This window comes from Microcebus murinus, chromosome 9 (genome assembly GCF_040939455.1).
Source record: "Microcebus murinus isolate Inina chromosome 9, M.murinus_Inina_mat1.0, whole genome shotgun sequence".
Classification (NCBI taxonomy): Eukaryota; Metazoa; Chordata; class Mammalia; order Primates; family Cheirogaleidae; genus Microcebus; species Microcebus murinus.
Genome location: NC_134112.1, coordinates 75,686,254 through 75,703,730, shown reverse-complemented (window position 1 = coordinate 75,703,730; position 17,477 = coordinate 75,686,254). Strand labels below are relative to the sequence as shown.

The following is a 17,477-nucleotide window of genomic DNA, read 5'->3' as shown; positions in this document are numbered from 1 at the left end:
TTTCCACCAGAGCCTTAACTCACCTTTAATTGTGCTCAGAATTTTTTTTAAAAAAATCCCACATGCAAACTGATCGGAGGTTTCTGCTTGAGTAGGAAAAAAATTGTCATTGATCACCTAAGTTCTCTTAGTAATGATAAAATTGTCTTTGATGAATAGAAGGTGACAAAACTTTCATTTTCATGGAGAAATTTTTCTAAATACCAGTTGCATAAATGTGCATTTGCGTTCCTTCAACCACATTAGTAACAAAGACTTATAGTCATTGAAGAAATTAGAACATTCTCTCTACTGATTTTTATCAAAGATAGCAGAATGGATTATGAGCAACATGTTGAGCATTTCAACATTATTTAATATTGAAATCATGCCTCTTTCACCTTTAAGGTGGTCTGGAAATTCTGACTCTTCTACACAGAGCCTGGTTTTTCCACAGTGACTTTGCATGCCTGCACTTCAACCAGCCGCTAGTGCCTTATTAATGGAAATGCCCAGCCCTCCCCTGAGACCAGCATCTCTAGCAATGTTTTCATAAGCTGATAGCTACTACTCTCCTTCCCTTCAGCCCTAACTTCATAAGCAAATGACACCCGTGGCTTAAAGGCCATTTTCTATGGTGGCTTTTGTACTTCCCCTCTGCGAGCCACCCCCTCTGCAGGCTGTCCCTGAAGCTCCCTCTGCAAGGTCAGCCCCATTCACAGGTGGGCACAGTAGTGCCAGCCAGGTCACCACTGTTGAATAAATCCAACTAAAAAACAAATCTGTGTAAGGAAGTGGCTGTTCTGGCAAGGCCATCATTAGATGTGTGTATCCAATGCATTGGCAGGAAACAATATAAAATAATTTTCAAAGCTTCTTATAAACACCTAAACTCTAGAGAGAGCCCTCAATTTCTTGATCTCGGTCGAGCCCTAGATAAGAGATCATCTAAATTTTGCTCTCTGGATATGGGCAAAATGTTTTGTTTGGGAAAAAGCTCACCCCACCTCACCTACGTTCTACATGCTGATTTTTAAACCCATTTCTCCTTTTCCTCTCAGTGTAGAACAAAAAGTGGGTAGCCAGCATTCTCTGGGGCATAATCCCTCCTATATAGGAAGACTGTTATTAAGGCACCTGTCATACTTGTCTACTCCAGGGTAAATAATCCCTATTTGTTTAACTTCTTCTCTTCATAGGCCCCTTTTCCAGCCCTTTAATCATCTTTGAAACTTCTCAAAGTATTCTCGGTCATGATTAGGATTTACAGTCATAGATGGGATGCAGCATTTGAATGTGGCTGAACAAGATTCTTTCAAGCTTTATTCCTATTCGTGTATTCAAATATATGACTCTCCCTTACTTTTGCTCTACCAAGCTCCGTAAATTTGGTTCCATATATTCCCAACATTCCTTTTTGTTGACTTTCCTCTCAGTTACTGCCTATACCTTTGAGATATGCAGTAAACATGTGTTTATCAATGTGAGACACCCATTCAGTTGATGTTTTGCATGTATAAAGTCTCAAAAACAAATCCAATTCACCATTCATTTACTGTGTGTAAGAAATGGTTAATGTTGGTATTAAAACATTAGGCATTGGCTTTGTCCCACGTGGTTGGGTATCTCCGTCACAATGACTCAGTAGGATGCTAATTAGAATAGGAAGTTGAAACTCCTCTTATTAATCATTTATTCATCAAACCTGTATTGATTGAACATTTTCTGCAGCCCACACATTGTGCTAGTGGCTGGGAATACAATATTAAACAAATTAGTCCCTGCCCTAAGGGAGCTTACGTTCTGATGACTAAATGAGTCTTCTTGAGAAATTATTAATTTCCACATAAAATATTTCCACTTTTTCATCTGTGCAGATAAAAACTGACTAGTGATTATCTATGAAATCATTTAATTATTTCTGTCTTTCTCTGTTTTCGAGTAGATGATTGGAAACTTGCCAAAAGTTTGGTACCAACACAAAGTTTGTATCTAGTTCTAGTGCTTGCCACATTAAATGTCATGACTGTGAGATAAGAGTACATTCTTCCTCTCTATCCTTCCTGGGTTCTTCTCTTGAAAGCCAGGCTTGAATCAGCTCCCAACAGAGCTCTCATATTCTCTCAGACAGAAGTCAACATTTCCACAGCAACAGTATTTTTCTGCCTTTCTTTAAAATCAACTCACAAGGCCAACAAGTATACAAGGCACCAGGACATGTTGCTTAGTGGTGAAAATACACAGGCAACACAGCAAGCTATACCTACAAACATGCTCCACAACCTCAGATAACCCCCAGGAATGGCTACCAATCCTCACGAGCATATGCTACAGAGGCAGCTCCCTGTCTAGGTGATAGCCTTTGAAGGGCTGAGTACATCGACATCTGAACTTGTAGTATTAGCATATTTTTGTGTGTGAGTGTATATGTGTGGACAATCATATACGTACATATACATGGAGGTTTATTAGTTTATAGTACTTTCTCTTTTATTTCATTCATCACCTAAAATGAAATTAGACTGTCACATTTTAAGCCCCATTTTAGTCGTGTATTAAATTTCTTTAGCCAAATGCAATTGTTTGCTCTTCAGTGATTTCTATGACTTTAACATCTATTAATTATTTTTCTATTAATGAAACATGCAATTCGAGTCAACAGTGACTCTGGCTCTGGTAGTCATCTGTCTTTTTTCTATTCAAAATTTGCCCTGCTTCTATTATAGCCTTTTTATATATAAAATTTATATTTACAAATATTTTAAAACATTTAGTCCTTTAATGAAAATGGAATGCATGTTATATGCCAGGCATTCTGCTAAGGAGTAGATATAGCAATAAAAATAAGATTCAGTTAATGCCTTGTGGATACTCACAGCTGGTTGAGGGAGACATATACTCTATTGTGCAATATTTTCATAGACACCTATATAGAGTTCTAGGAGTAGAAAATAGGTGAGCACCTAACTCTTCCTAGTAAGAGACAGTATTGGCTTCATAACAGAGATAATGGTTGAACTAAGTCTTAAAGGCTGACATGAGTCTAGCCAGGGACATATATTTGGGAATAAAAGTCCAAGCAGAAGGACAAACATGCCCAGAAACCAAAGGTCTAGAGAAGCCCAACAGAGCTGCAGGTGACTCAGTTTGCTGAAAATGATTATTGTGGGAGTGCACCATGACTCAGAGACAGAGGATAGCTGTTTACTCCAGTCCTTAATGGCCTCAAAAAGTGATTTTGGAATGTTTCCTATTTTTTACAAGGAAACTGATGCAGAAATACCTGGTAACAGCTAATTCTCAGGCCTGGGTTCTCGAAACCAAGTTGTGCCATTTAATAGCAGTTCTAAGAGTCCAACTTATTTTTCTCTAGATTATTGATTTAAAATGCAATATTGACCAAAATTTTACCTACAGTATTCAAAATGAGTCATTCAACCAGATGAAAAGGTCATAGTGCCCAAATGAATCATTCATAGACACTGTGCCCCAAACTGGTACATACATCATTATAACTGGATTGACCACTGAGTTCAGCCAAACCATTAATTAGTCATTTCACTCAAAAGATTAGCCAAACCAGTATGCATCCCATCATTGGTCCCTAAGCAGGGGAGTGGAGAACAGCTGATTATCTGAAATTTTCACTTTATAATTACCAGTCTTTTTAGCTCCAGGAAAAGAACCACAGAATAAACTTACGGAGGACATGGCTACTTGATAATAAATAATAAAGAACAGTGTTGATTTTAATGCCCTTCGTATAGTGTGGAGAAAGGTAATTTAACATTATGTTCAGGACATTTTGGAATGAAGGGAGATTAATGAAATAGTAGTGGACTGAAAAGAGCTTTCAGTTTACAGAATTTGTCCTTTGTGTAACTTACTTTGTTATGTCACTAAAGAGGACCTAATTCCTCTGGAAATATCTCAGTTATTATATTCATGCTTTTTGTTAGAAAAGAGAAAGTATGGAGCTCCAAAGATGGAGAAATTTTTTTTCAGCATTCAACAAGCATTTATTAGGCACCTACTCATTCCATGTTAGGACCTTTCACATGTTCTCTTCCTTAACAGACATGGCGATGCTCTCATAATTTGAAAACTTCCTGATGTAGTTAAAAAATCAAAATCACCCAGAATATGGCATTATTCAATATGGAATAAAATGACATCAAATACTTCTCTCTTCTGTGTTTGGAAAAAATAAAAAGAAGAAGATGAAGAAAACCACATATAGAGAGTACCCCTATGGATGAGCCAAGGATCTTTTTTTCACATTGTATTGTTTTGTTACAGTAAAACAAATATTTTCCAGTGTTTTACATTAGGATATACGGTGCTTTAAAATAAGTCCAAAGAAGAGAGTATGTCGGAGATGTGCTGCATAATGGCCATTTGCCTGTTTATCTTAATAGGGAATGTAGTTCTTCAAAGGATTTCTTTATATTACATATCACATCATTGGGGTTACAGACGTGTTTGGTCTTTGGAAGTGTGGATTGCTTCAACCTGCAAGAAAATTGGATGGGCTTTTTCTTAATAGGCATCTTCTGTATTCATGCACAATCCTGTGTTACGATGACTGTCAGTGACCACCAGGAATGGTAGAGACTGTTTTCTTAGTTTTCTGCTAGAAGCACCAAACTGCTCCTAAGAACCGGAGATTTTATTGACAGAAGTCCAGACTTTTTTTCTAGAGGAAAATGAAATAACACAGTAGTTATAGCCCAGACTCTGGAGCAAAAATACAAGATATAAATTTTAACCCTGCTTCTTATTATACTCATTGTATAAACTTGAATAATTGCTTCATCTAAACTCAGTACCTCTACTTCTGTAAACTCAGTTTCAAGATATGCAAAATGGGAATAATAACACCCACCTCATCAAGGTTGTTATAAGAATTAAGTGAAATTTTAACTGATTCTCTTGAACTTGCCATGGAGAATAAAGAAAATATCAGATATCTTTATAATCAGAATTTCTAAAAAATAATACTAATAAAAAATAACAGTACCTATATCTCAAAATACTTTATAAATCTCATTTATTCCACATTATACTTTGTCATTTTTATATGTCTGTACTTCATTAAGAGGCCAAATGAATAAAGTAAAAACAAAATAACAGGCAATAAAAAGTTCTGGAGCTCTAGGCTTGCATTTTTCTTTATTCTAGAAGAATAGAGCTATATTGAAGCAGCATCTGAAAACAGAATGACAATTTGGCTTTTCCCTTCCACTCATTTTTACAAGAATCACAGGCTCATCATGCCCTTTCCTTTAATAGACAAATTTAAACTCACAGTATTTCTGTAGCACCTTAGAATCTTATTATTTTAAAGCTAGATTCATATAATCTATCCCACATATTACACATGAGAAAATGAGGCATAGAGAAGGGAAGTGACAGGCTCAATCAAGCAAACAGCGCAGCGCAGAGGGGCTAGCCTACCCGCCCTTACAGGTTTTGCGTTCACGTTCTTCTCTGGTGTGTTGACAGCCAGCCCTCAGCTCCGTTCCACATACAAGTCTCTATCTTCCCCGTCATGAACATCTCTGGGTCGAGCTGGGAATGTTGATAGGTTTAGGTTGGGGTGAACACTTCCTGTGTTTTTAACCATAATAGGCTGATTTCAGTTTTCCTTAAATATAACCCTTAATCCTATTGCAAGCCAACAAAAACTTCACATTTAAAACTTTCAAAATGCTTGTGTTTTGGGAGTCTGTTTCATGGAACCAGATATGATAGTTTCAGTGAGATGCCTTGAGTAGAGGGGAAAACCTGGCATTATTGTATCAAATCCACTATTAATATAAAATCTGCATTTTAGTGTTCAGAAATGGGAAGTGAGTGAAATAGAGCCATGAATTTAGTTATATTAAATAGGTGTACTATTGACAAAATGAACACTCAACGTATATTGAAGCATTTATATTTACTTTTTAATATAAGGGTGAATCTGTAGGGCATTAATGTTTCTGAACATTTTGTTTTTCTCTAAAGCTACTAAATGATCCTAAAGGATGTCTTATATTTATTGAATCTATCAAAACCATCAGCATTGAAAAAAATATTGTTCTTTTATTCAATTTAACTTTACATTTTAAAGTACTTGTTTTCTAGGTGAGATTTTCTAGGTGTTATCTCAACACAGTGACTCAATTCTTTTCAAATAGCTTCTCTTGACATAAATGAAGAAATACATTCATAATGTGGAAATTTAGCTATCCCATATCTTACTGCACTAAAAAGTGTTGATTCTTTTTTTTCCACCCTGTCGTTCACCTCTTGAGACAAGCATAGCTGGAGAAGAATAAAAATATATCAACTAGTTGTACCCATTCATAATCAATAAAAAGCTAAACAGTTAAGCAGAAAATAAATCACAGATTTGTGCCCTAGCAAAGCAGCTATTTTTACCTTGCCATCATCATCAGAAGCCGCATTCTGACAGAAATCATTTGCTTGAAGCAGCGGCGATATATAAACCCTATGGGGTCTTGTGATTCAGATTTAGGAATATCAGCCTTAGAGGGTCTAAAGGCATTGTGCATTAGTATGTATTGAGACCTCATTCCAGGTGGCAAGCAGCTGGACTTTTTTTGAAATAAAACTTCCAAAATAAATGTGAAGTACTTGTTTCCAGGCGATAAGTGTTATATTTAATTGAATCATCCTCAAAATGTTATAAATTAGGCAAAAACAAGGGGGAGTTGTTCATATTTAATATATTTGTTTTGTATTTCCACTCTTCAACAGAATAGTGAAATTCCTTAACTACTTCTCTTTAACTTGCATGAAGAAAGCACGGTATGTTGCTAAATCTCTTTTCACCAGCTCTGCGGAGAAACAACTTTAATCCTTGTTAGAAAATTGCCGAGTCTGGGACTGACAAAGAGCTCATGCTTGTTCTATTGTTAGTGCTCCCTGGCCCCAAGAGCAGAGCCCTTTACAGCTGCGTGGATCCCGCCCGGCTCAGCTGCACTATTTAGGAGAGGAGGTTTGTCAATTTCTATTGACAATGGAGAGAGTTTTTCAGGGCCTGTAGCAGTGCTGACACAGTTGGGGATCAATGCCAGCCATTCAGACTGCACCCTCTTTCATTGCTTTGGTTTGTTAATTCAAGACTAAAGGTCCACTGAGGGGGTTCGGGGTGTTTAAGAAAGCTGATGAACTGTTTAAGAAAGCTGATGAACTGCAAGCATTTATAGCCCTGGTGTGGCAATTTCCATAGTCAGTGGCAACTCCTGGCACTGAGGGAGCTATGTCCTTGTTGACCCTCTTGTTATTAAAAATGCACAAGTGCTGCGCTTCTCAATATTTCAACACTCTTTCATTGTCAATACCACCTTCTGAGCCCTTCAGCTTGTTGCTTGCTCTAAAGATCTTCTTAGATTGGGTTTGAAAACTTCACCTTAAACACTAGATTAGACTGATGTTCTGTTTTCCGTGCTCCTGTTGATTTGTTGAGCCTTCCCAGGGCTGGAAAGCAAGTAGCAGCTTGATGGGGAGACGGGCTGCTAATATGATTTACCAGTCTACAGTCATGCACAATAAGTGTGAATAAATACAGGGGTCTCACAGAGTCAACCCTAGCCTTTCCTTTTCTTCTATTTTTTGCTTTAAAAGAGATATCTCAAGAAAATGAAGTGAGTAACGCATGCCCTTACAGGAGTTGAATGAACTACAAAAAGAAGGGGAAAAAAAATATTTTTTTGCTAAAGTGGTAGGCTGCGGTCATGGATTGATGTAGAAAAAAATTGTAAAATATACACTTATTGCTTGATTCCTGTGTAGACCAAAGCAAAGAATAAAGCAGTAATGCCGTACCCATGACTTCAGTGCAAGCCGCAGTGCCCTTCCTTGTCATCCCCTGAAGGGAAAAGTGGATAGTCAACCAAGTTGTTTGATAAAATTAACTTTTCCAAAATGAGAAGACAGTTCCTACATACAGACTTTACTGCACATTCACCCTTTTCAAATTGTTTTGGGGAGGTTGATTTGGTTTGGTGGGGTCGGGGGAGGCAGAGAATGAAAGTAACCAACCTTTGACTTTTTTCTCAACATGAAAAAATGGGACCTACCATATTCAGTAGTCAAAAGAAGGACATATTAATTCCAGCACCAGAAATAAGAAAGCACTAGAGGTTTCTATTTGGTGGCTTTGTTTGTTTGTTCGAGGAGTGTGTGTGTGTGTGTGTGTGTGTGTGTGTGTGTGTTCGAGTTTAACCATATACAAAAAAGAAACAGTCGTAGTGGCATTTTTTTGTTAGCCTATTCTTAGTGGCAGCATACACTCTGAGCTAAGCTACTGCTTTCCCTTAATCATTTGCTTAATTTAGCTGAAATTCCTTTTCAAAGTGCTTTGACTTAGGGACCAAAAATATGCATTCTTATAAGATAATTTTTCTTAGAGACTTTTTCATATAGAACAATTTATTTGCCTTCAAATTAAGATGATAAGAAAGTAGCTTAAACATTTTACCTAACAAGGGCTCTCTTTTTCTCTGTTTTGATCATTAACTTTAGATCATTTTATTCCCAAATTCTTTTTCTCTAAAATTATAATTTTGGCATTGTGTTAAAGATGTTATATTAATAATTTCTGTTACATTACATGTCCTGAATCATAAATACCATTTACTGAGAAAATAAAGTTAAATTAATTTTAAATCATGTAAGGATTTTTAAGAACATAAAGATGCATATGGAATAATTTTAAGAAAATATTTTCATTTCTCTCAAATTTATATAACTTACCATGAACATAGTAACTCTACAGTCTAACAAACAGATTAGTTTATGATGCTAGCCACTGTACAATGTATAATATTTTCTCTCCCTCAACAAAAAAGAAAAATTTACTATCCTTTGCTGAAGGACTGTAATTTTTAAGAGTTGCATCCATTCTGACAACATTTTAGCTTTCAAATTATCTTGAGGAGGCAGGGTTCCTAATTCAGTATACTCATATTCTATATCAGCAACACTTGTGAGGATTTACCTATATTAAAATAGAACTTAAGAAGTTAAGACTTCAAATTATTTTATAATTTGAAATAAGGATAGAATTTAAATGATGTCAGAAATTAAAGTGAGTGAGTGTCTGTGAAATATTTTGAGATTTAACATATCAGCTGAATTTACTAGCAGTTTATATTTTAAGAATTTAGTTGTGTAGGTGTCTTATTTTATAAAACATATTGCTGATATTTTTACATATCCTGAAAATTAAGAAAGTAATCATGAGGAAGGAGTGAAATTAGGTATATGAATAGCATATTTTTTAAAAATCACAGTCCCACATTTAAAAAATTTGACATTTTTATTCATCCATTTGATTGATATTATTTAATAAATCATTTATTCACTTTTAATTAGCTTATCTCATTTTATGCATCTATGGTCGGTATACTAACAAATTAATAGAAATAGTGTGATGAAATGTGAAACTCATTTTTAATTTATACTTAAAATACCATTTCTTACTATAACAAATCATATTAGAACAATGTTAACAAATACAAATCCAGATGAATTTAAGACTTGGATCACTTAAGATTATGCTTAGATGTTGAATATACTGTTTTATTATGTGGAGAAAAATTTATTTTTAGATTTTTTTTCTGTGTTTGAATACCTAAGAACATATACACACACATATATGATCTGGACTGTCACTAGGTTTGTGTATATAAGCAAGGCACAAAATCCCTTCTCTTTCAAAAACTCTTTTGTAATTTCTTAAGTGTTGAAGGTATGTTGCTATTTCTCACAGTTTTCTGAATGAGTAGCATTATTCTTACAGTATTACCTAAACCTAGCTCTGGCATATCATCAGTGAATCCCTTAAAATGTCACCTCTGATGGCAGATTGCCTTTTGTTAAAAATAGGGACAAAATTTCTTCTTTTACCATAATCACAGACATTATATAGGAGCAGGAAGTTGCATTAGAAAATAATTTCTGGTTTTCCCTTAAAGGAGTTGTAAAAAACAGAAAAATTATGAACCCTCCAAAAACATAAAATGAAACAGATTGTTTCCTTTCATAATTTGGTCAACTGACACCTATTTTGAGATTCTTATGATACATAGGAACTCCATCTTGATAATGTTCCTTCTTAAGATCTCAATAAATCTTTATTTTACATGGCTTTACAGTGTCTTGGCAAATACTTAAAAACCAATAGTAGGTAAAGGTGTGAATGGGGATTACCGTTTAGTAAGTTGTGGATATTTTTTGCCATCACTCCCTTAAAATATTATTTTTAGGTTTTTAGTGCATGCCTTATGGCATAACAGATCTTTTTGATTTTTACTTAACATGCAGACTAACAGAAAATTTTCTTTTGAAAATAATTTACCTCTTTTTTCCTGCTGCTTGGCCATCCATTTAGTCCCATAACATGTATTTAGTACCCATTGTTACCTACAAATTACAAAGCAGGCCACTAGGCTGTAAAGTGCAAAAACACTGTTTCCATGAATATGTTACAGCTGAAAGACTGTAATGTTAATTCATGGAAAGAACAGCCTAGGTCAATTTAGCAGATTTTCTAGCAAAACATACAATTCTGTTAACAGGAAATTACAGCATTATTGACTTCAAGTGCTGATCTGTGGTCATTTCAGAGTGTTTCATTACCCCCTCATTACCGAATCTGTTAAATGAATACTGCAGAGGTTGTTTTCTTTTCTGTCCTCCTCCCCTCTGCCCCAACCCTTCTTTCCAGCAATGGTACAGCAGTTCCATGAAAGTCATTTGCCTGTGGTTGGCTGATAGATTAGACCTCCAGCTTCATATTTACCAACTGAAGACGCTCATCAAGATTGTGAAGGTAAACAAAATGTGTTTAGATGTGAATTGCCCACCAAGTTATAAAGAATAATGGGAAGATATTGACATACAAGAAAATCCTATTTGATATCACTGAGTGAATCTAAGTACTTAAAAAGCATCACTTATTAGCAATGATCTGTAGCTGTTTAACTTCCACTTTCAGTTAGATTGCTAAATAAACATAAATTTACCTTTTTGCATTAATAAACAAATATTTGCTAGCAAGTAATCACATTTTAAGATTATGTATATAAAGCTGCTAGCACATTTACCTGAATGTAGTAGGTCCATAATAATTTTGCATTGTCTTATATATATAAATGTCTTCTCATAATATATTTACTTTATATTTATTAGTATCATATGTCATTATGAGGGCTTTTGAACTGTATTTGCCAAGAGAATAAGGAGTCTCTGTTATTTTATTATATCCTGGTGCAAAAGCAATACATTATCACTGCCTGAATTCTTTTGAAAAAATGTTCCTTCTTATATGTAAAAGATAATCAGTTTGAGTGTGAAGACTGTCCAAAACTACTAACACAGATGTCATGTAAGTAAGGGCTTTAAAATAATATATTTATTCAACATGATTTTTCACACTTTGTAAGTTCTAGTGGAAGCACAAAATTTACCCCAATTTAACCTTTTCTTATAATTGAGACAGAAATTCCACCTTATGGCTGAAAACATAACTCTAAGCTATCGAGAATCAATTTTTCCTTTAAATAGAAGACCTTTACTTCCATTTTAGTACCATTTACTAATGGTTCACTTGTGTGTGCCCATACAAATAATGTATATAATGTGTACTAAAGTGTATGTATGTGTATATATGAATATACCCACACACATACAGAGTGGTTCTCAAAGTCACTCTGGTCATTCTGACCTAGTATTATCAACATCTCCTGGGAACCTGTTAGAACCACACCTTCTTGGGCCCCACCCCAGACCTAATGATTCAGAAACTCAGAGGGTGGGACCCAGCAATCTATATATTAACCAGCCCTCTAGATGATTATAATACATGCTAAAGTTTGCAAAGAATTACTACGTTATATGTGCCATTAAAAGAAATTTCTTTCTACCTTAAGATATTTTCCATTTTTCTCCTGGTTCCTGAAGTTTAATTAGAATACAAATTCTTTTATGCCATAGACACACTTGTTGTCTTGTTAGAAAGGCTTACAAGTAGGAAATTCTGTTCCAAAGTCAGAAATTGGCAAGTCTACTGGAACATAGAACTAGACCTATAATGTCACAATAATAGCAATCATGCTTAGTCATAAATAACAAGTCAAATTGTAGCCACCCACAAAAATTTAATACTATAGCTATACATTACATGTCAATGTAGACAATATCTTTGATCCAGAACACTTCTTACCTGGTGTTATTTATTTTGCAAAGAAACTGAAGGAACAACTTGATACGTTCATATTTGGCTTAATTCTCTATTTATTGTTTCTTCATTGTTTCTCTAAGTGTGACTTTAAGAGCCTTCAAATGAAGGTTGTTTTTCATAAAAGAGAATCAGGATAATGTATTTACCTTCTAAATATATGTTAAGGTTGTATTCTATATGGTGATTAATATTAACTGGTTATCTTTATGATAAGCCATGTTTTCAAGTTAATGCCTACTGTGTTCAGGATGTCAGAAATTACATATTTAGCCAACAAGTATTCGTTGAGAGATTGTTAAGCTCTTTGTTTAGAAAATAAAAATCTCCAAATGTTATTATCCTATCGTTTATTTCTTTCATAGTTATTCCTTTTCTCATTCATACATCTAAGCACTAGTGGAATTTTTTCAGTTTTATTGAGGTATAATTGACAAGTAAAAATTGTATACCTTCAAGATAAGTGATGTGTCTATAGTTAATAATGTATATTTGAAACTTTCTAAGAAAGTAGATCTTAAGTATTCTCACCACTGCATATTTTAGCATAAAAGAACAATTAATAATTTAATGAAGTATATGAGGAAATATCCATTGTACTCTAAGCCAATCAGTTTATATCTTATTTTGAGATAGCCTTCATTAGGGCTGTCAGTAGTCAAGACTGATAAATATGAAAGTAAATGTCATGAATATGTTTGCTTTTCACAAGCAAGTCCTCAGGCTCAGCTAATGCTTTCTTGGGCTGATACACTTAATCAAGTTATAGGGCTCTATTTAATAATTTTAAATGATTATTTTCACAATGAAAATCAAGGTGAATTAATAATTTAATGTTCTAGTTGTTTTTTCTACTTTGAATATAAACAGACTTTAGACAGTTTCATACATAGATTCATTATTCTTCAGAACTGGTATGGTTTTGTTCATAATAATCATTTTCCAGTGAATTTAAGAAGCCATGAAATAACACATATATAGAATTGTTAAGTCCCATACCCAGGCTTTCCTTCCACTTAGACTTGGCCTGCATATTGTAATAGAGTTGTGTGTTCTACCCAGAATCCAAGCTACTCGACTGTAGCAGTCTAGTGCCTACTACTCATAGGCATTGTCATTCTTCTATGCCCATGGAAACCCAGACATCATCAAAATTTATATAATACCCAATTTTGCCCTACAAAGATAATTTACACACTAATTGGCTCATTCATGTTCCTCATGCAAAAAAAACCCACAAATCCCAGTAAGCTTTCCAGAAAAATTTAAGGACTATGAAATTATTTTTGAATTTTAACATCAGAATGATTTATTTGGGGGTGAGGGGAGAAGGTAGGATCTTCAAATAATCGAAATGGTTGTTGGATTTGTGTTCTTTCTAGTGACCATATGACATTTAAAAGCAGTTAACATAAATCAGCTGTTTCTTTTGCTAGGCGAAAAGAAGACAAGTGAATAGCACCCTGTGGCAGGCATTTAACTTAAATAAGAGCCAACCAAACCTTTGTGGAAGCCACAGAAAATGCCCAAGTGTTAATAACATTTTATGAGAGAGAGAGAGATTTTGCAAGGATTTTCTGCCCTGAAACTCACATAACTGGTTATTGCTTGCAAATAGAATAAGGCTTCAAGACTGCAAATCTACAATTCAAATCTATCCTGGCCAATTTATTGATAATCTAAACCAAAGAAAAGTCAAGCTCACAAACTCAGTGTATCATTGTCAAGGGGACAATACTTTAATATTAGATGTATCATCTATAGATGAATATTTTGTGCGTTTCACGTTTTTAATCTAATTACAAGTCAGTTACAGGAATAAACACAAATCTCTATGGTAATAATGCCTTGTATACTCGTTACCAGATTATCTAGGCAAAACTTACTTTTCAGAGTTACTTCCCTGGTCTGATACAAATTACCATGAGTTTTGGTATAAGAGATTACCACCTTAGTCATATAACTTATGACTGAGAAAGAGAATAAGAGAATATAAACATGGTGGATTGTATGTGCCTTAAAATACACTGTTAAAATACTAAGTAAAAATATGTTTGATCACTTAAGAAAAGAATTACTCTTTGAATCTCAATTTTACTTGCAACGGAGACACTGAACTCAGATACGGTGCAGTCTTCTTCAGAGTTCAGTTTATTTTTGGACATGTGGTAGACTTTTCAAATATTAATTTATATCAAGGGACTGTCCAAAGGAAAAAAATATATATTATTCATTCTCCAGTCTTATTATTGACATATCATTTCTGAAACTTGAAATGATATTGTGAGGCATAAGTTAGGTAGAAGAAGACAGAAGGATAATATGTGAAAATATGAATGGTCCCACTGCCTTGTAGTGGTTCTACTTCTTGCCAGAAGGCTGTTAGTAAAGGCAAGGTGTGTATATTGAGGGGATTAGGATGTCCTCTATCAGTGCTTCTCACCTCATGTGAATAAGTACCTTCAGCTCAAATGTCTTAATGTTATAATATTTTCTGAATGTTATAAGCATTATGAACACTTCTGTGTTCAGTGAAATCAGGCTCTCTTAACTTTAATTTTCAGCTATTGGAGTTATGATATTGGGCCATGAAGTACAGTATTTCTTCTTCTTTGACTTTTTTCATCTGTTAAGTGCAAACAACAACAAGAAAAATGTGGCTGCTAGCCATCACTTTGAAAAGAGTAGTGGCATATGAATATGTACTGATATTTTGGGCCAGTCCATTGAAGTTTGTTTAATATTCTAAATCTGACATAGAAGAGTAGAAGAATCTTGAAAGATATTGAGCATTAAAATAGCCTTAGAAATGCTTCCACAGAATGGGGTATCTTCTTTGTTTCCCCATTTACTAACTCTTGACTTTTTCTCCTGCTTTAAAAATCAATAATAATAAAATACCAGTCTTGGTTTAGCCATGGAAATTATATATGAAGAAAATAGCAGTTTAAAAAGTGAACATAAGGAAAGTTTTATAAGTTAATATTTTCAGTGTCACAGAAGAGTTTTGTTGGGTTTTATTGTTTTAAGAATCACTGTAGAAACAATAACATGGTATTTGCTCCATTTTTTGATATGTAATATACCCAATTGTAATTTATTGTTTCACAAAAAAGTGTAAATACTCCTTTTATTATCCCATCTATGGAAGCTTTATGTCAGAATGTGGCACTTCATATTACAAGAGAATTGCAATAGGAAAGGCCAAAATTCATACAGACATTTAGGTGTACACAAATTTTTATTCATAGATACTTATAAATTATTTTGTAATTCACAAATACTGAAAATGTGAATTTCTTTTACTGATAACAGGATTAATCCTTTCCTTTCACACACCTGCCCCCCAAAACTAATGTATTTTATAAAATGAAACACACTTTTTAGTAATAAAGGAAAGCTCCTCAATTTAAAAAACTAAGAATTCATTTTTAAAGACTTGCATAAGTACATATCATTTTGTTTTTGCTATAGCTCATTCAAATAGTAAATTCTGTGCAATTAATTAGTAATGTTTGGGGGGGAAAGTTAATTTGTCATCTGATAGTCACAACATTGTGATCTATTCATAGTGATTGTAGTTTGAATAGCACTATCCAAAGCTTCTCATTCCATTTTCTCCCTAGAAGTAATTCTGGGGAGAAACCAACAAGATGATTAACACGGCAGCCATATGAACACATTAGTGGCCCAAGATCATTTTTTAAATGTCTGAGTACATATACCTATACATATAAACATACATATATGTGTACACATAATCTAAGTTATCTAAACAAATTCTCTCTTCTTCCCTCAGAAAACCTACAGGGACTTCCGATTGCAGGGTGTGTTGGAAGGAACACTGAACAGTAAGACATATGATACTCTGCACAGACGCTTAACAGTAGAAGAGGCCACAGCCTCTGTTTCAGAAGGAGGAGGACTTCAGGGCATTACTATGAAAGACAGTGATGAAGAAGAAGAAGGCTGATAACACACAGCCTCTGGAGAAGAGAGGAGTTCCTGGATTGACATTGTGCTTTTTGTATTTTGTCCATGTGATTGCATTTGTTGTCTTGACCAAATAAAAATGCTTGCATTTCTTTAAAAAGTAAACCTGGAAGCAGAGTTAATGAGGAAAATGCCAAGTATTTTTTTGAAGAAAATCATTCTCTTTTGTGTAGCTGAACCTAAAAATGAACTTTGGCTCTGTTTGTGATTGGAATATGAACATTTTTTAAGATTTGAGCTTCTTTTCTGTAATCACATCAAAATAATGTCGGGTATGTGAAGTGAGATGTGTATTTCTCATAATACAGCATTGTGAGAAGCCACTTCTAATCACTGCGCCAACTCTATTGTACCCTCGTTAAAATGGTGTGTACCTTACAGTTTATAATTTATGTGAAATGTTTGTTTTGTACTTAATTTGCCATCGTTGTGATGTGTATAAAACTTTAACCTTGGTTCTTAGTACTTTGAATTTATCTGCAGGTATCTTCCTGGGCTTAAAAGAATGCCAAACTCAAATATAGACTAGATTATCCAATGGGTTCGTGTTTTGTTCCATTCTCAACATTTCTTCTTTCAAGTATACAAAATCCCAAGTTATAGGGTAGCAAGGTGTGCTTCCGTCAACATATTCTCCTACTCCTAAGTATAAGAGCTTGCAGGCAATAAAAATCCATTTGTTCACAACCACTTCTGTATTTATTAGTCCTGTATAGATTAAATGCAGTAAAAGATGTTTGCAGTATTTCAGACATCCCAATTATCTGGCTCTGTGTTTTTGTTTCTTGCCTTTTTTGTTTTATCATATTTTGTTTTCAATCAAATGAAAGATATTAAACTGTGTTTTGTACCTAGTAGACACATACATTTATTTGTTAAAAGAATTACTATGACAGCATATTTCCATAGCAAAAGAAATGTATGCTACATACTCATGTATTATATATTATTAATATTAGTAATTAATGTTAACTAATAATTAGTAGTATTAGTAATGCTAGTAATGTTAACTAGCAATTGACTATTAGTATTCCCTCAAACTAGTTTCTTGCTAGGATTTTTGAAAGATAACATTATTATGCTTTGTAATTTATGTATTATTTTTGTAATTTTTCTTAAAATATGCTGGCATGTTGTGCTACTGCATTCATAAGTAATTTTCAGATGAAGTCAGTTCATGCAAATTGAGGGGAGGTATCCCTAAATTTATGAAAACTTATGTTCTAAAACTTGAGAAGTGAAAAAAGTTGGA

At 34.2% G+C, this 17,477-nt stretch overlaps 1 protein-coding gene across 8 annotated transcripts in view; it reads left to right on the top strand.

Annotated features, from left to right (window-relative positions):
• Positions 1-16,985, top strand: part of CADPS2 (calcium dependent secretion activator 2) — a 454,741-nt gene extending 437,756 nt beyond the window's left edge. For all 8 annotated transcript variants that reach the window (XM_076006584.1, XM_076006583.1, XM_076006580.1 and 5 more), the window contains 2 exons: positions 10,721-10,825; positions 16,032-16,985. In XM_076006584.1, coding sequence (XP_075862699.1) covers positions 10,721-10,825; positions 16,032-16,205 — 279 coding nt within the window. In that variant the 3' untranslated portion in view covers positions 16,206-16,985. The remainder of the gene's footprint in view (positions 1-10,720; positions 10,826-16,031) is intronic.
• Positions 16,986-17,477: the final 492 nt, after the last annotated feature.